We start from the raw sequence: 16,325 nt of genomic DNA on the forward strand, positions 1-16,325 counted from the left end.
AAGGGGGGCAGGGGGGGAGTGGGAGCCGCCGTCCTGAGTACCAGGGACCGAGCAGGGCCAGCCGGACCCCAGCCGGCGGCCGGGAAAGGTGAGGCCCGCGCTGGGGGTCAGCGCCCCTGGGGGCGGGCGCAAACTAACTTTCCTTGCGGGATTGGCGGGCGCCTCCATCTCCCCGCTCCTTCCGTCCTCCTCGCGCCCCTTTTTCCATCCTCCGCGTTTATACCTCGGGGCTTGGCCCCCCCGGCTTCTCCCGCCGCTTTGTTCCCCGGGTGGGCCTGGGCTGGGCTGGGCTGGACTGGGGGGTTGCGCGGCTCTGGAGGGACATTCCGGGGGGCGGGGGAGCCAGCCCGACCCCAGGCACTGCCAAGGGCGCCCTCCGCCTGTGTCGGCAGCGGGCCCCGAGTGGGAGTGCCCCTGGGTTGGGCTTGGGACATTTAGGGAGTGAGGGGTTCCCGGCTAGGGCCCCAGGCCTGCGAGGATCTCATGCCACAAGACTTTGGCAACAAATTCGCTGCCACCGAGAAACTGACGTAAGCTTCTTTGCAGTGGAGTCCAGGGTTTGGGCTTCAGGTTCAGGCTTGGGGGGCTTGGGAACCCGTTTATCAGCCGTGCCCCAGCTCTGTCTGTGTTCGTTGCCCAGCTGCTCCTCCACCCGACACAAGGGGCGAGGACGGGTCAGCAACAGGTGCTGTGAGCTTCGCTCTCCAGCAGGCAGAGCCCCTAGAAACGGGGGGCCAGAAGCACTTCATGCCCTCCGTTCACAAAGAGCCCTAGGGCTAGGGCATCCAGCCATTACTCCTCCGTAGGGAGGAGTCTGGGGGCTGGCGCCTTTGACAGGGAGTGACCCCTGCCCGCCTGCCTGTGCCTGACCCTCCCGGCCCCACCTCCTGGCCCGCCAGTTGTCTGTGGGTGTCGGAGCCTGGGGCTGTGGAGAACAGGCTGCTGGCCCGGCCTGCCCCAGTATGTCATGCTGCCAGGGCCCCTCCTGCCCAAGGTTGAGGTACTGCCAGGTGCCCTGGGGCCCCAGTGACTCAGCCTCCCCCTCCCAGAATGCCACCTCCCCACCACCAATACTCCTCTCAAGCATGGCAGCTTCCTCCGAACTTCAAGTAGCTCAGCTCCTCCATCAACTCTGAGGGGAGCCAGAGGGGCTTCGGGGCTTCCTTAAGGTCCTGTCCTGCTCATCCTCTGCACCCCCTCTTCTGGAACCCTTGCAGGCTGTGGCCCAGCATTCAACAGAGACACTGCCCCTTTTCCAGACCCCTGGGACCCGTGCTGCCTGAGGCCCAAGGGAATGCTGGCTGCTCTCTGAGTGGGCACTGGTGTTCCCCAGCCAAGCCTGGAAGATTGGTGTGCCCAGTCCCAGCCCATCCTGGAACTGTCGGAAGCCACAAGCTGATATCCATCCAGATTTCCACGTAACCTCCACCCCCGCAAAGGTTGGCTTTCCTTCCTATGGTGGCAGTTCACAGAGCACCTTTGGGAGTGTCCCTCAGCACCTGACGAGGAGCCCCCTGCCTGGGACACCAGACTTGCTCCCCCAGAACCGGGAGCCCTCCAAGGAGCTGCGGCATGGTGCCCTGATACCCCAGCTCGGACTCTTGCCTGCCTTTGTCCTGGACTTCTGAGCGCAGAGCTCAGACCAGGAGCCAGGATGGGTCGTGAACAGGACCTGATCCTCGCTGTCAAGAATGGAGATGTGACCGGTGTGCAGAAACTGGTGGCGAAGGTCAAGGCCACAAAGACAAGTGAGTACTTGGTGGGGTGAGCATCTAGCTGAGGCCCTCTGAGTGTTCAGGTCACAGACGTTTGGGGCATGGGGGTGGGTCACTGTGATCTGTGTACTTGAGGAGGGTGGACTGTCTTGTTCTCAATAAGAAGTGCCTCTGTGTGAGAGAGCCAGAGAGAAAGTTGGGTTCCCCTTGCTGTGTGTCCTTAGGCAAATCACTTAATCTCTCTGGGCTGCGGTTTCCTTGCTTGCAAAATGAGAGGGTTGAAGTACATTCATTCACATCGTTATTGCCTATTGCTTGTCACCCAGGCTGGAGTGCAATGGCATGATCTTGGCTCACTGAAACCTCCAACTTCTGGATTTAAGCCATTCTCCTGCCTCAGCCTCCTGAGTACTTGGGATTACAGGTGTGCACCACCACACCTGGCTAATTTTTAAAAATATTTTTTTGGTAAAGATGGAGTTTCACCATGTTGACCATGCTGGTCTCGAACTCCAGACCTCAAGTGATCCACCCACCTAGGCCTCCCAAAGTGCTGGGATTATAGGCATGACTCACGGCACCCAGCTCAGGCTCTGTTCCAAGCACTGGACCATAGTAGTGAACAAAACAGACCCAGCTTCCTATCCTCATGGAGTCGCCTTCTAGCAGTTGGTCTTTCTGATGTGTTCTTTGGAGCCATGGGGTTTCTGACAGTGGGTTAGAGAAGACTGAATAGAGAGAACTTCATCCCTACCCCCAACCTCAGATGCACACATTTCAACCAGAGCATCTCTGTGTTTGTGTCTTAAGAGGATATCTGTAAGATAGCTTTTTTTTTTTCTTGAGATAGAGTCTCGATTTCTCACCCAGGCTAGAGTGCAGTGGTGCTATCTCGGCTCACTGCAACCTCCGCCTCCCGGGTTCAAGTGATTCTCCTGCCTGAGCCTCCCAAGTAGCTGGGATTACAGGTGCCTGCCATCATGCCTGGCTAATTTTTTTATTTTTAGTAGAGACAGGTGCCTCGGCCTCCCAGAGTACTGGATTACAGGCATGAGCTACCGCACCTGGTGGCAAGATCGCTTTTAAAAAGGGAGTTCTACTGCTTAAAAAAAGTTCAGCACTTTCTAAGCACTTGCTAAAGTCCCTCTTACCCTGACATGTGTGCCCTCTGGGGCCGGGGAGTGGGGGTGGCCAGAGCTTGTTTGCTGGAGGTTTTCACATAGCCTGGAAGCTCGATGCACTAGTGGCCACACCTGAGCCCCATGTCTTGGGTCCCTCTGTGGTGAGACCCCCCCTACAGGGAGAATAGACCCCTGGGCTTCAGGGAGAGCTCTCTGGGCTGTCCCAGCAGGCCACTGGACTTGTCACCTTGAGATCCTAGATCAGCATGGGCAGAAGGTGGGTCCTGCCACCAGACTGAGGCAGGAGGAGTTTCCTGGATGGGAAGATCTCCTCTGGAGTGCAGGGGCTCTAGCCCCAAGACACACCTTGGCCATGTGCACTGGAAGGAGTCCCCCAGGCTACCTGAACACCTGGGGTCTGGGTACCAGAGGAAGGGCTTTAACCTCATGCATCCACTGGCGCATCAGGGCGGGGCGGGAGACCCAGGGCCCGGAGAGGTGGCGATGTGGGGTGGTCTCTGTGCCTAGGGAAGTGGACACAGGGTGAGTGCCACAGGGGAGGTGCTAAGGAGGTCCCAGGGGAAGGCCCTAAGGTCCAACAGTGCAGCCACTCCCCTCATCTGTCACCTCTGTGTTGTTTTTGGCAACCTGCCCAGTGGGGCCTTGGTCAAGCTGCTGCTGGCCTTGCAGCTCTAGGGCCTCAAAATGAGGCCCTCAGGAGGGAAGGCAGGAGGGGTCTGGAGACCAGTGGCTGGAACTGCAGATCCAGGCTCTTAGGCTCTGAGAAGGTCCCTTGTGCCCAGTGGGAAATGTCTGTGGGGAAAGAGGTCTTCCTTCGGTCCCACAGGGGAGAATTCACCCTGTGCAGGGTGTAGGCACAGGCACAGCGTGACTGGGGCCTGGGATTCCTTGTGAGGTCCTGGCACTGTTCCTCCTCCCAAGTCCTCTGAGAAGCTGGTGACAAAAGTGAGATCACAAGACGACATTTGCAAACCTTATAGTTTATGAAATATTGTAATTTCCTTACTTGCCTCTGAGATAGGTATTTCAATATTCATTCTGCAGATAAGGAAAGTGATGCTCAGAGAGGGTTAGTGACTTGCCTAAAGTCACACAGCCATAGCATGGGAGAGCAGAGGCAAAGCTGCACCCTGTCCCCTGTGCTCTGCACTCAGCTGCCCATCAGAATTCCCAGTTCTTTTCAGAGATGGGGGTCTCACTTTGGGAGGTCAAGGTGGGCAGATCACTTGAGGTCAGGAATTCGAGACTAGCCTGGGCAACATGGCAAAACCCTGTCTCTACTAAAAATATAAAAATTAGCCAGGCATGGTGGACCCAGCTACTCCGGAGGATGAGGCAGGAGGATCTCTGGAACCAGAGAGGTAGAGGTTGCAGTGAGCTGAGATCACACCACTGCACTCCAGCCTGGGCAACAGATCAACAGTCAGTCTCAAAAACAAAACAAAACAAAATATAGGGAAAGAGATAGGGTCTTGCTATGTTGCCCAGCCTTGAACTCCTGGGCTCAAGTGATCCTCCCACTTCAGCCTCCTGAGTGGCTAGCACTGCAGGCAATGCCACCATGCTGGCCTAGGGAGTGTTTTAAAAGTACAGACTGAGCCAGATGCAGTGGCTCACGCCTGTAATCCCAGCACTTTGGGAGGTCAAAGCAGGCGGATCACCTGAGGTCAGGAGTTTGAGACCAGCCAGACCAACATGGAGAAACTCCGTCTCTACTAAAATTACAAAATTAGCCAGGTATGGTGGCGCATGCCTGTAATCCCAGCTACTTGGGAGGCTGAGGCAGGAGAATTGCTTGAACCCAGGAGGCGGAGGTTGGGGTGAGCCAAGATTGCACCATTGCACTCCAGCCTGGGCAACAAGAGCAAAACTTTGTCTCAAAAAAAAAATAATAATAATAGAAGTACAGACTGGGCCAGACATGATGGCATACACCTATAGTCCCAGCTACTCAGGAGGCTGAGACGGGAGGATAACTTTAGCCTAGGAGTTTGAGACTGGCCTGGGCAACATAGTAAGATGCTGTCTCTACAAAAAATTATGAAATTATCTGGGCATGGTGGTGCATTCCTGTAGTCCCAGCTACTCAGGAGGCTGAGGTGGGAAGATTGCTTGAGCCTGGGAGGTCAAGGCTGCAGTGAGCTGAAATCGTGCCATTACACTCCAGCCAGGGCAACAGAACAAGACCCTGTCTCAAAAAATTAAACAAATAAAAGTGCAGACTCCTTGGATTCCCCTGAAAATCAGACTCATCAGAGGGCCTAGGACTCTGAATCAGGACGTTCTCCTGGTGATTCTAATGCGGTTCTCAGAAGTGGGACTGGGAACTCTTGCTCCGTATCACAAGAAAGCAAAGGAAACTGCTACAAGGGAGGTGTCAGGACTCCCCTTTTTCCTTCTGAGGGGTAGCTGGAACTTTATAGCTATCCAGAGAGAGAGAACAGAGAGGCGAGAGATGCTCCCTCAGCTTCCTCCCTTTGATATCTGGCTGATTCTCTGCCCCCACCCAGGTCCCCTTCAGGGAGCAGGTGGCTAAGAGAAGAGGGATACAGTTGTCCTGACCCTGCCCCCCGCCCCGATACCACTCCCTTTTCCGAACAATCTCCTTCTTTGGCCAGAGGAAATGGGGTGTGCTGGGGCGGCCGGCTGAGCTCACATCCTCTGCCCAGGAGCCTAAATCAGGAGCCACCCTTCCACCCCCAGCACCAGGCCCGGGAAGTAGGTCGTACTGCAGAGGAAGTGCCTGGAACTGGAACCCTCTGCCCTCCCGCCAAGGTCCCCAGCCCGGTCATTCTGAGCCTCTCCCCCGCCGCCTTTCCGGCCATTGTTCTGGAAAGAACGGAGCCACCCAGCCTGGCCCTTGCCCTGTTCCTGTCCCGCCTGTCACATTGTCCTGCCCCTCCCTGGAGGAACTGCATCCCGCCACCCAGCTGCCTCATCCCAAACTGTCCAGGCTGTTGGAGGAGGAGGAGGGCTGATGGAAGAGGAGGCAGCGTGAAGGGCGCTCTGTGTCTCTTCCCTGCTGACCTCATATTCGCTGGGACTCAGAGAGGTACGGTGACAGGCCAAGGTCACACAGCCAGAGTGAGCATTTGAACTGTGCACTTCCGCTTCTAGAGTCCCTCTTCTTTCTACTGCCTCAAATAGTTCTGTATGAAAAGGGGAAATGGTTCTTTCCAAGGGGACTGGAGAAAAATGGAGTCTGTGTTTCTTCCCAGTGGCTGCAGCCCCTTTAGCTCTTTGTCCCTCCTTGGCTCTGTCTTTACCTTTGTGGCACAGTGTCCTTCAGCTTGGCCCTCAGTGTAGCTGTCCCCTCCCTCCCCGTGCCATGCTCCCCACTGCAAGGTTGGTCCCTCCCCTCCCTGTTGGAATGAAGCCCTGCCTGGGCTACTGGGGTATTGAGGGGCCCACCGGAGCCTGGGGGGCAGGCCTGGGCCAGCACGCTTGGCACTCCGCCCAGCCTCATTGAGCCAGGCTCACTCCTTCCCTGCAGGGTTCTAGCAGGAGGCAGGGGCCGCCTGGGACAGGCCTTCCTTCCCTCCCCAGCGCTTCAAGAACCACTCCCACCAGTTCCCTGGATCACTCAGGGAGCACACCTGCCTGAACCCTGCCCCGAGGGGTTGGCCCCAGCGCCTTTTACCACCAACCTGCAGAGTTCTTGTCCAGGCCAGGGACATCTCAGCTGAGACCCTGTCGGTGCGGAGTCAGCAGTAGCAGGGACTCCCCAGGCAGTCTGAGAACCCACTGGGATCCCAGTGGGAACAGTGCGGCTCCTGTGCCAGCTCTTATTGGAGGACCGTCACCTTAACATCGGGATGGTACTGACCAACACATCAGGAGGGCTAGATGGCGAGGGCACCTCTCTGCATATGACAAGGTCATGCACTGTACTCACAGCCCCTGTGAGCAGGTTCTAATCAGCTCATTTTACAGTTGAGGACACTGAGCCTGGGAGGTTAAATGACTTGTCACGGTCACACAGCTAGCCCCTGGCAGAGCCGGGGTGGGGTAGAGGCCTGACTGATGTCAGCTTCCCCTGGAATGCCCCAGGACTGGGCATAGTGGCGCTTCAGGCAGCGTCTGTCCTGCCCTTGAACACCTAGTGCCTCTTTCCTTCTCTTCCTCCGCCCCTCGGCCCAATAGGACAACGTGACTCACTCCCTGGCCCATTCAGGCAGGAATGCTAACCATCCACACCGTGGGCCTGCCCGCCAAGGGCACATCGTGCCAGTCCCACCCCCTGCCCCCTTTAGCTCTATAAACAAGTGGGGCTGGGGTGAGGGGAAGCCAGGGCACCGCCGCAGCAGCATCCTGCCCTGGCTGCCATCACGCTGACAGGCTGGTGGGCCAGGGTGGGAGCCACAGGGACGGGACGGGCAAAAGGTCATGGGGCAGGTGCTTTCCTGCACGCCAAGAGGTCAGCCGGGCTGTAACAGGTGGGGGAAGGGATGCTGGGTGAGAGCAGATCATCTGATGGCCCTGACACCTCCTCTCCTGACCCCCTCAGAGCTCCTGGGCTCCACAAAGAGGCTCAACGTGAACTACCAGGACGCTGATGGGTGAGTGGGAGCCCGCTTCCCTCTGCTGAGCTGCTGGGTGGGAGCAGTAGAGCCCCAGGGGTGGGGCTAGAAGGAAAGATCCTGAGGCCCAGGGTACCTTTGGCCCTGGACGTGTATTTGCTTCGAGTTGTGGGCCCTGTCCCTAGGGCCAGAGGGAGGGGGCACCCACCCGCCTGTGGAGTTAGCCCAGAGTGAGGGGCCTCCTGGGGTCAGATTCCTTTGGGGCCCCCTTTTCTCCCTGGAGGGTAGGAGCCCTCAGGCTCCTGCTCCCACGACCCCCTCCCCTGGGCCAGCTGGGAATTGGGGGCCAGACAAACAGGCCTCTCAGTGCAGACACAGAGCCCTTTTATGCTGTGGCCCAGCCACTGCGCTCCCACGGCAGGGCTGGCAGGGTGGGGTGGCCAGTAACCCATCCCTGCCAGTCCCCAGGAGAGGTTTGGGTATGGAAGACCAAGATTTGGGGGTGAGGGCTGCCCACCAACACCCCCAACTTTGTGTCCCCCCACACCAGATTCTCTGCCCTCCACCACGCTGCTTTGGGGGGCAGCCTGGAGCTCATAGCCTTGCTCCTAGAGGCTCAGGCCACTGTTGACATCAAGGACAGCAATGGTGAGACCCCCATGTGCCCCTGACCCCCACCCCGGGCAGGTAGGGGCCCTACCCAGACCCTGGTACCAGAGCTTGCTCCCGTTACAACGTAGCAGTGCTAATAGATGTTAGCACAGCTTCTCCAGGCTTGCAAGTGGCTTTTCCCTGTTTAATCTTCACAGTCTTCTTGCATAGAGGGTGGTACTAACATCCCATTATTCAGATGAGTAGGTTGAGGCTCAGCGAGGTCTTGTGGCTGTCCTGGGGTCATCATCATCCGAGGTGGGCACAGCGGGACTCTGGCTTCAGCCCCGTCGAGCCAGACCTCTTCCTGACCACATGCAGGTGGAGCTGGCATTGCATCCCCTGGTCCCCCCAGCTGGCCTGGCTCCATCCTCTGCCCAGTTCCTCTCCACCCCCAATGCCACCCCAGGACCTTCCTCAGAACCCCTTCCCTTCTGCCAGGCATGCGCCCGCTGCACTATGCAGCCTGGCAGGGCCGGCTGGAGCCTGTGAGGCTGCTGCTGCGTGCCTCCGCGGCCGTCAATGCTGCCTCGCTGGACGGGCAGATCCCCCTGCACCTGGCCGCGCAGTATGGACACTATGAGGTGGTATGTGAGGCTGCCCACAGGGACTTGGCACAGGGCGCGGCGGGGTGCTAGACAAGCCAGGCCCCCTCACTTGGCTCCCCTTGACCCTAGTCAGAAATGCTCCTCCAGCACCAGTCCAACCCGTGCCTGGTCAACAAGGCCAAGAAGACACCCCTGGATCTGGCCTGTGAATTTGGCCGACTCAAGGTGAGGCCCGCAGCCCTGGGGTGCTGGGTCCTAGACGTGTACAAGGTCTGAGGAGGAGGCTCTAACTGGGTGCTGTGTTGCTGTAGGTGGCCCAGCTGCTACTGAACAGCCACTTATGTGTGGCACTACTGGAGGGCGAGGCCAAGGACCCATGTGACCCCAACTACACCACACCCCTGCATTTGGCTGCCAAGAATGGCCACAGAGAAGTCATCAGGTACCCCTGGGGTACCCCCCGCTTCTTCATCACCTTCCTGTGGGACCATCGGTGCCCCTCAGTGCCCTCCCCCGCTGCCCTCTTTAGCCGGGCTCTCCATCTCCCAGCCCCCAGCAGTCAGTGTCCCCTGCCCCACCTCCCCATGACTCCCCCCGGCCCACTGCAGGCAGCTCCTGAGAGCCGGGATCGAGATCAACCGCCAGACCAAGACGGGCACAGCGCTCCATGAGGCCGCACTGTACGGCAAGACCGAGGTGGTGCGGCTGCTCCTGGAGGTGGGTGTGGGCCCCTGCTCCCTCGCAGGTGTCCCTGGAGCCTCTGCCCTGGGCCCTGACTGGCGGGGAGGTCCAGGAGGGAGGACTCCAGCATGACTTTTGCATGGGCGTCAGGGAAGAGGCCTGACTTCCTTCTGAACAGTGCTGAGGCAGTAGAGATGGATCGGGAGCAGACCAGCCCAATTCGCTCTGCCGCTTACTAGCTGAGTGAACTTGAGCTTATCCTTGATTGAGTCCCTGAGCCTCATCTGTAAGATTTGAAAATGATAATAGTACCTACATCCCGGGTAGCTGAGAGAAGCGGGGGAGAGGTGTCAAAGTGCCTAGCGTGTGCTTATACGTCACTGTGCGCCCAGGGAGGTGTGGATGTGAACATCCGGAATACATATAACCAGACGGCGCTGGACATAGTGAATCAGTTCACCACCTCCCAGGCTAGCCGGGAAATCAAGCAGCTACTGCGGGGTGAGTGCAGGGAGGAGACCCTGCCCAGGGGGCCTGGTGGAGGGGGAGTGGACATTTCTGGGGGAGGGTTGTCAAGGGGATGGGGGCTGGGAAGATGCCCTAAGGACCCTTAGATGACACCTTTCCCCTACCCCATTCTCTTAGAGGCCTCAGGGATCCTGAAGGTCCGAGCGCTCAAGGATTTCTGGAACCTCCACGATCCCACTGCTCTCAATGTCCGGGCAGGGGATGTCATCACGGTGAGGGGCCCCAGGCAGACACTCCTTGGCACATACAAATGATTGCGATTACTGACTCGGGCACCTGGCTATGTTACCAGGTTCTGCTCTGAGGTTTCTATATTCACCCTCATTTAACTCTTCCCAAAGCCAGGGAAGGCAGTGTGATTAGCATTTCTTCTTTAGAGATGACAAACTTGAGAATTAAACAAAATAAAATTAAGAGAAATTAAAGCGACTTGCCCAAGGTCACACAGCTAGCAAGTAGTGGAGCTGTGGTTTGACCACAGGCTGCCACCAAGGCTCATCCTGGAAGCACAGAGGAGACTGGGCTGGCTGCTGGCAGCAGGGGTAGAATGTGGGCCAGTGTGGGCATCAGAGGCCAGCTACTTGGGGGCAGGGGAAGAGCTGGACCAGGGTTGCTGGACTGCAGCTGCAGGAACAGCTATTTGCCACTTGCCTGGTGCTGGGAGTGACCAGGTCCCTGTCCTCCACCCCTGGCCGCAGGTGCTAGAACAGCATCCCGACGGCCGCTGGAAGGGCCACATCCACGAGAGCCAAAGGGGCACAGACCGCATAGGCTACTTCCCCCCGGGCATCGTCGAGGTGGTCAGCAAGCGGGTGGGTGTCCCTGCAGCCCGCCTCCCCTCCGCACCCACCCCCCTGCGCCCAGGCTTCTCCCGGACACCGCAGCCTCCTGCCGATGACCCCCTGCACCCTCTTACCTACGGCCAGCTTCCTCGGGTGGGCCTCAGCCCAGACAGCCCAGGTACATCCTCCCAGAGGGCAGTGCTGGGCACTGTGTGGGTGTGTGGTCTGGGCAAGCTGCCAGTCAGCTGTTGGCAGTGTCCCCTGGGGCTCTGACCCCTTGGCTTCTCCCCCCCCACAGCAGGTGACAGGAATAGCGTGGGCAGCGAGGGCAGTGTGGGCAGTATCCGCAGCGCTGGCAGCGGGCAGAGCTCCGAGGGCACTAACGGCCACGGTCCTGGCCTCCTGATTGAGAATGCCCAGGTAGGATGGTGAGGTCATGAACCAGGGCAGGGCTCACCCCCCCACTGCCAGTTCCTCAAATGCTAAGTTAGCTCCTGCCCTGTCTCCAGCCACTGCCCTCAGCCGGAGAGGACCAGGTGCTGCCGGGACTCCACCCACCATCCCTGGCAGGTAGGAAGGGTCAGGGGAGCTGGGTTGGCTAGGAGAGGTGCAGGTAAGGAGGCCAAGGTGGGCACCCCTTCCTCCTGCCACCTCTCCATTCCATGTCTCTCCCTCCTTGAAGACAACCTGAGCCACCGCCCTCTGGCCAACTGCCGCTCTGGGGAGCAGATCTTCACCCAGGACGTTCGGCCGGAACAGCTGCTGGAGGGGAAGGTGTGACCTCCCCTGGGGTGCACTGTGGGCCTTGGGGCTGGGGTAGGTAGGGCAGGGAGATGCAAGGGCCTCTGTATGGACTGAAGTCCCGCTCAGGCAGGCCCCTAGGGAGAGGCTGGGGGCTTGGCCCAGTTCCTGCTAATTCTGCCCTCTTCCCCCACCCCACAGGACGCACAGGCCATTTATAACTGGCTGAGTGAGTTCCAGCTGGAGGGCTACACTGCCCACTTTCTGCAGGCCGGCTATGACGTGCCTACCATCAGCCGCATGACGCCTGAGGTGGGTGCTGCAGCCCGGGAGCAGTGCCCAGTGGGCCGGGGAGGGCCCAGCAGGCAGGGGAAGGGCCTGATGGCCAGACTCTGTGCGGCAGGATCTGACGGCCATTGGGGTGACCAAGCCTGGCCACAGGAAGAAGATCGCCTCAGAGATTGCTCAGCTCAGCATTGCTGAGTGGCTGCCCACCTACATCCCGGTGAGCCATCAGGGTGGCTGGGGAGTGGGGCACGTGCTGTTGCCCATCAGGATGGCTGGGGAGTGGGGCACGTGCTGTCGCCCATCAGGGTGGCTGGGGAGTAGGGCATGTGCTGGTGCCTTTTCCTCTCTGGCTGGGGGCGGAGGCTGGCTGGGAGCTGTTCTGAGGACGGTGCTCTTCCAGACGGACCTGCTGGAGTGGCTGTGTGCACTGGGGCTGCCGCAGTACCACAAGCAGCTGGTGAGCAGCGGCTACGATTCCATGGGGTTGGTGACCGACCTCACCTGGGAGGAGCTGCAGGAGATCGGGGTCAACAAGCTCGGTGAGGACTGCCCTGAGGCCTGGATGGGTCCCCACCCACCTCTGGGGTCTCCAAGAGAAGAGAGAATGGGGCCCAGTCATGACCAGGACCACCCCAGCCCCAGCTAACCTTGCCACTTCTGTTTCCATCTCAGGGCATCAGAAGAAGCTTATGCTGGGGGTGAAGCGGCTGGCAGAGCTTCGGCGGGGCTTGCTGCAGGGAGAGGCCCTCGGCGAAGGTGGGCGCCAGCTGGCCAAGGGTCCAGAGCTGATGGCCATCGAGGGCCTGGAGAATGGGGAAGGCCCAGCTACCGCCGGCCCACGGCTCCTCACCTTCCAGGGCAGCGAGCTGAGCCCAGAGCTACAGGCAGCCATGGCAGGGGGTGGCCCTGAGCCACTCCCCCTCCCACCTGCCCGCTCTCCCAGCCAGGAGAGCATCGGGGCACGCTCACAGGGGTCTGGCCACTCACAGGAACAGCCTACCCTACAGCCCAGCGGTGGAGATCCTAGCATCCTCCAAGAGAGGAACCTTCCAGAGGGCACAGAGCGGCCCCCTAAGCTTTGTACCCTACTTCCTGGCCAAGGACCCCCACCCTATGTTTTTATGAGCCCCCAGGGCTCCCCCTCCAGCCCGGCCCCAGGGCCACCTCCTGGCGCACCCTGGGCCTTCTCCTACTTGGCTGGGCCCCCTGCCACTCCCCCAGACCCGCCTCGACCTAAGCGCCGGTCCCACAGCCTGAGCCGCCCTGGCCCCGCGGAGGGGGACGCTGAGGGGGAAGCCGAAGGGCCAGTGGGCAGTACCCTGGGCAGTTATGCCACCCTTACCCGGCGGCCAGGACACAGCACCCTTGCCCGGACCAGTCCTAGCACCACCCCGACCCCAGCTCGGGGGACTCCTCGCAGCCAGTCCTTCGCCCTGCGGGCCCGGCGCAAAGGCCCCCCACCCCCACCCCCCAAGCGCCTCAGCTCTGTCTCTGGCCCTACCCCAGAGCCACCTCCCCTAGACGGGAGCCCAGGGCCCAAGGAGGGGGCCTCAGGGCCCCGAAGGCGAACACTGAGTGAACCCGCTGGCCCCTCAGAGCCCCCTGGCCCACCTGCCCCATCGGGGCCCTCATCGGACACGGAGGAGGAGGAGCCAGGCCCCGAGGAGACGACCCCATCTCGGGGCAGCTCTGGGGAAGGGCTGCCATTTGCAGAGGAAGGGAACCTGACCATCAAACAGCGGCCAAAGCCCGCTGGCCCCCCACCCCGAGAGACATCCGTGCCCCCGGGCCTCGATTTCAACCTCACGGAATCAGACACTGTAAAGCGGAGGCCCAAGTGCCGGGAGAGAGAGCCGCTGCAGACCGCCCTGCTGGCCTTCGGAGTGGCCAGCGCCACGCCTGGCCCTGCTGCCCCCCTGCCCTCCCCAGCTCCTGGCGAGTCTCCTTCAGCTTCTCCTAGCCTTCCTCAGCCTGAGCCCAGCAGCCTTCCAGCCCAAGGAGCCCCAGCCCCCCTTGCTCGCAGCCCTGCCACACAGCCCTCAGTGCTGCCCTGCCCAGGGCCGGGGCTGGAGAGCTCAGCGGCTAGTCAGCGGAATGGGGACACAGAACCCCCAGCTGCCCCTGCTGCCCTCCTCAAGGTGCCTGGAGCAGGTAAGAGGCGAGGCCTGTGTGAGAGGCACTGCTGGCAGGGTTACGTCCGGTCCAGCCAAGTCCCAGGCCAACCTTTTTGTCTCTGCAGGAACAGCCCCCAAGCCTGTATCGGTGGCCTGCACCCAGCTGGCATTTTCTGGCCCAAAGCTAGCGCCCCGGCTCGGCCCCCGTCCAGTGCCTCCTCCACGGCCTGAGAGCACTGGGACTGTGGGCCCAGGCCAGGCCCAGCAGAGACTGGAGCAGACCAGCTCGTCCCTGGCAGCTGCACTGAGAGCTGCAGAGAAGAGCATTGGCACCAAGGAGCAAGAGGGGTGAGGGGGGCTGGCAGGGGAGGGAGAGAAGGCTGCGGAGAAATAGCGGTCCCTGCGCCCTCTGCCCGGAGCTCCTGGGGATGTTGGAGGGGGACATCGCAGGCACTAATGGGATAAGAGGCCAGGTGTTGGAGTCACCCAGATCTGACCTTCAGGGAATCCTAGTAGCTCCCATTTAAGAGGCATATGAGCCTGGGATGTCCCTTGCCTCCCTGAGCCTCCAGGAGTTATGACAGCCTCCTGCCCCAGGGCCATTGGGGTGCAGGCCACTGGCTGACCTGACCATGTCCTTCCCTTGCTGCAGCGCCCCCAGCGCCTCCACCAAGCACATTCTGGATGACATCAGCACCATGTTCGACGCCCTGGCTGACCAGCTGGACGCCATGCTGGACTGAGCCCTCCAGCAGTGCCCACTATGACCTGCCGACGTCCACTGCCTTTGCCCCAGCACAGAAGAGGCCCCTGTCCTCTAAAAAAAAAAAAAAAGAAGGGTCCCCTGCCACCCTAGGGATGGGACAAGGGCTGGTCAGGCTGAAGTGCCCCTCCTAGCAGAGCCCCTTCCCACCGTAAGCCAGCAGCTGTGGGCGTCGCAGCTCTTGTGGGACAGGCCCACCTTATCAGCACCTGACTAGCGAGGGGCCTCCACTGCATCTCAGCAAAGCCCCTCCCAGGGTGATCTGACTGGGGTAAGGCCATACATTCAAGAGTCCTGCTCCCGGACAGGGACCCTGGTAAGAGCTCTCTCCTCAGGGGGGATGGTAGGGCTTTGGGGGTGCTTTCTCTGTAACCCCCAGCCTGTGTCCCAAGTCACTGTGCCAAGGGAAGCCTCTTGCCACCCACCGTGCTGCCCAAGCCCTCAGAGGCCAAAGGAGGCATGTGTCTGGCCGAGCCCCCGCCCTCCATAGGTGTACAGAGGACATGTAAATACACACCTCCTGCCCCCGCCTTCCCTCGCTGAGGCAGAGCTGGCAGGGGTGGGAGGCAGTGGGGTTAACAGATCCCACAAGTCCAACTTTTCCATTGTAAATGTTATTTTTTAAGCAGAGAGAAATGCATATATTTTAAATGGAATTTATTCTATTAATTGCCTGAGAGGACGCAATGGGAGAGGGGCCTCAGACTACAGCAGAAGCCCCCGCTGCCCACCTGAGGGCTGGGAGCCTGACCCCATTGGCCCAGGCCCTGGCTCTGTAACCATTAACCTCTTGCCCTAACTAACACCAATGAAAATACCATTCCACGTGACTGGGCTGTGTGTTTGCCTCTGTGACACGGGGAACCCTGACCCCACAGGTTTCACCTGAGCCAGACCTGAGAGACCTGCCAGTGTAGATGGAGGAAGGCTTAGGCCTCCCTTTGCCAGCCACCGCCGTGGGTGGGCAGACCCTGGAGTGGCCTTACGGACCAGCCACAGGTGTTTCTTAAGCAATTGACACGTTTTAATACAAACCAGTCTACATTCATTCCTAAAAGGCTGATTTCCAGTAAAAAATATACACCAGTAGAAACTTCACCCAGAACTGGGGCAGGGGCTGAGGAGACCTAGGCCAGATTCCCCAAGACATAGGCAGGCAGCTTGAGCCAGGCACAGGAAGAGGCTCCAGGGCGAAGCGGGGGCCCTGCTCCATCTTCATCAGGTGGGAGACTCCCCCACAGAGGGAGGAAGGGGAGGCACTTGGGGCCACTTCCAGGCCCCTGCCCCAGGAGGATGGGATGGGGAGCATGCAGCACCACCCTGCCCTCCACGGCAGCCTTGGGAGTTGGACACATCAGCCAAGGCTGCTGCTGCTGTTGCTCCTCCAAAGAAGGTTCACTTCAAGGCCATGTCCAGGGACCCACAAGCAGAGGCACTGGGGGGCAAGGGGTCCCCAAGGGGGCAGCCCACAGGTGAGGGGGTGAGGGCCCCTCTAAGGAGCACCTGAGGCCATACATTCAAGAGCGCCTCTGGTGAGGCCCAGGGAAGAGCCAGGACTGGCCGAGGGCCCAGCCCGTCGGCTCCTCCACAGTAAGCCCCAGGGCTCAGGGAGACAGCGGGGTCTGATGCGGGGAGCTGGGCTTCCAGTGCCACGGGTGTAGGAGCAAACCCGGAAACATTCATGATACCAACTCCCCTGTTCAGAAATGGGTCTGGCTTTAGCCCCAGGGATGGAGGCAACTGTGGCCACCACAGCCAGGGGCTCAGAAGGGAGAGTTCATGCCCAGCTTAGTTTCAAACTGCAGCTTCTGTCGCTTCTGGTAGCGGACTCGGACCCTGGCAGGGCAGGAGA

At 60.0% G+C, this 16,325-nt stretch overlaps 2 protein-coding genes across 8 annotated transcripts in view; one reads left to right on the forward strand and one right to left on the reverse strand.

The window, feature by feature from the left end:
- On the forward strand, positions 1–15,303 carry CASKIN2 (CASK interacting protein 2). Of its 4 annotated transcripts, none has more exons than XM_064369526.1 (20): positions 1–88; positions 1,218–1,748; positions 7,365–7,416; positions 7,928–8,025; positions 8,470–8,615; positions 8,706–8,801; positions 8,888–9,018; positions 9,185–9,293; positions 9,650–9,758; positions 9,903–9,997; positions 10,484–10,745; positions 10,866–10,987; positions 11,077–11,137; positions 11,250–11,341; positions 11,510–11,620; positions 11,712–11,813; positions 11,997–12,135; positions 12,269–13,747; positions 13,836–14,058; positions 14,363–15,303. In XM_064369526.1, exons 2-20 carry the CDS (start codon positions 1,655–1,657, stop codon positions 14,451–14,453), a joined length of 3,612 nt encoding a protein of 1,203 aa, XP_064225596.1. In that variant the 5' UTR covers positions 1–88; positions 1,218–1,654; the 3' UTR covers positions 14,454–15,303. The 4 variants fall into 4 exon arrangements, with proteins under 4 accessions (XP_064225596.1, XP_064225597.1, XP_064225598.1 ...); XM_064369527.1 differs by having other exon boundaries at positions 4–88; positions 1,260–1,748; XM_064369528.1 differs by lacking the exon at positions 1–88 and adding an exon at positions 455–530.
- The window catches only part of TMEM94 (transmembrane protein 94), a 22,665-nt gene continuing 21,453 nt past the window's right edge, over positions 15,114–16,325 (reverse strand). For all 4 annotated transcript variants that reach the window (XM_021670903.2, XM_021670902.2, XM_021670901.2 and 1 more), the window contains exon 31: positions 15,114–16,309. In XM_021670903.2, the coding sequence (XP_021526578.2) occupies positions 16,237–16,309 (73 nt within the window). In that variant the 3' untranslated portion in view covers positions 15,114–16,236. The remainder of the gene's footprint in view (positions 16,310–16,325) is intronic.

This window comes from Aotus nancymaae, unplaced genomic scaffold (assembly GCF_030222135.1).
Source record: "Aotus nancymaae isolate 86718 unplaced genomic scaffold, 86718_ANA_hifiasm-v0.15.2.pri h1tg000089l, whole genome shotgun sequence".
NCBI lineage: Eukaryota > Metazoa > Chordata > Mammalia > Primates > Aotidae > Aotus > Aotus nancymaae.

Coding starts and splice junctions, on each gene's coding strand:
- CASKIN2 (XM_064369526.1), top strand. CDS start 1,655: ATGGGTCGTGAACAGGACCTGATCCTCGCTGTCAAGAATGGAGATGTG. Junction 8,616..8,705: donor AGTATGGACACTATGAGGTG/GTATGTGAGGCT, acceptor CCTTGACCCTAG/TCAGAAATGCTCCTCCAGCA. Junction 8,802..8,887: donor GTGAATTTGGCCGACTCAAG/GTGAGGCCCGCA, acceptor GTGTTGCTGTAG/GTGGCCCAGCTGCTACTGAA.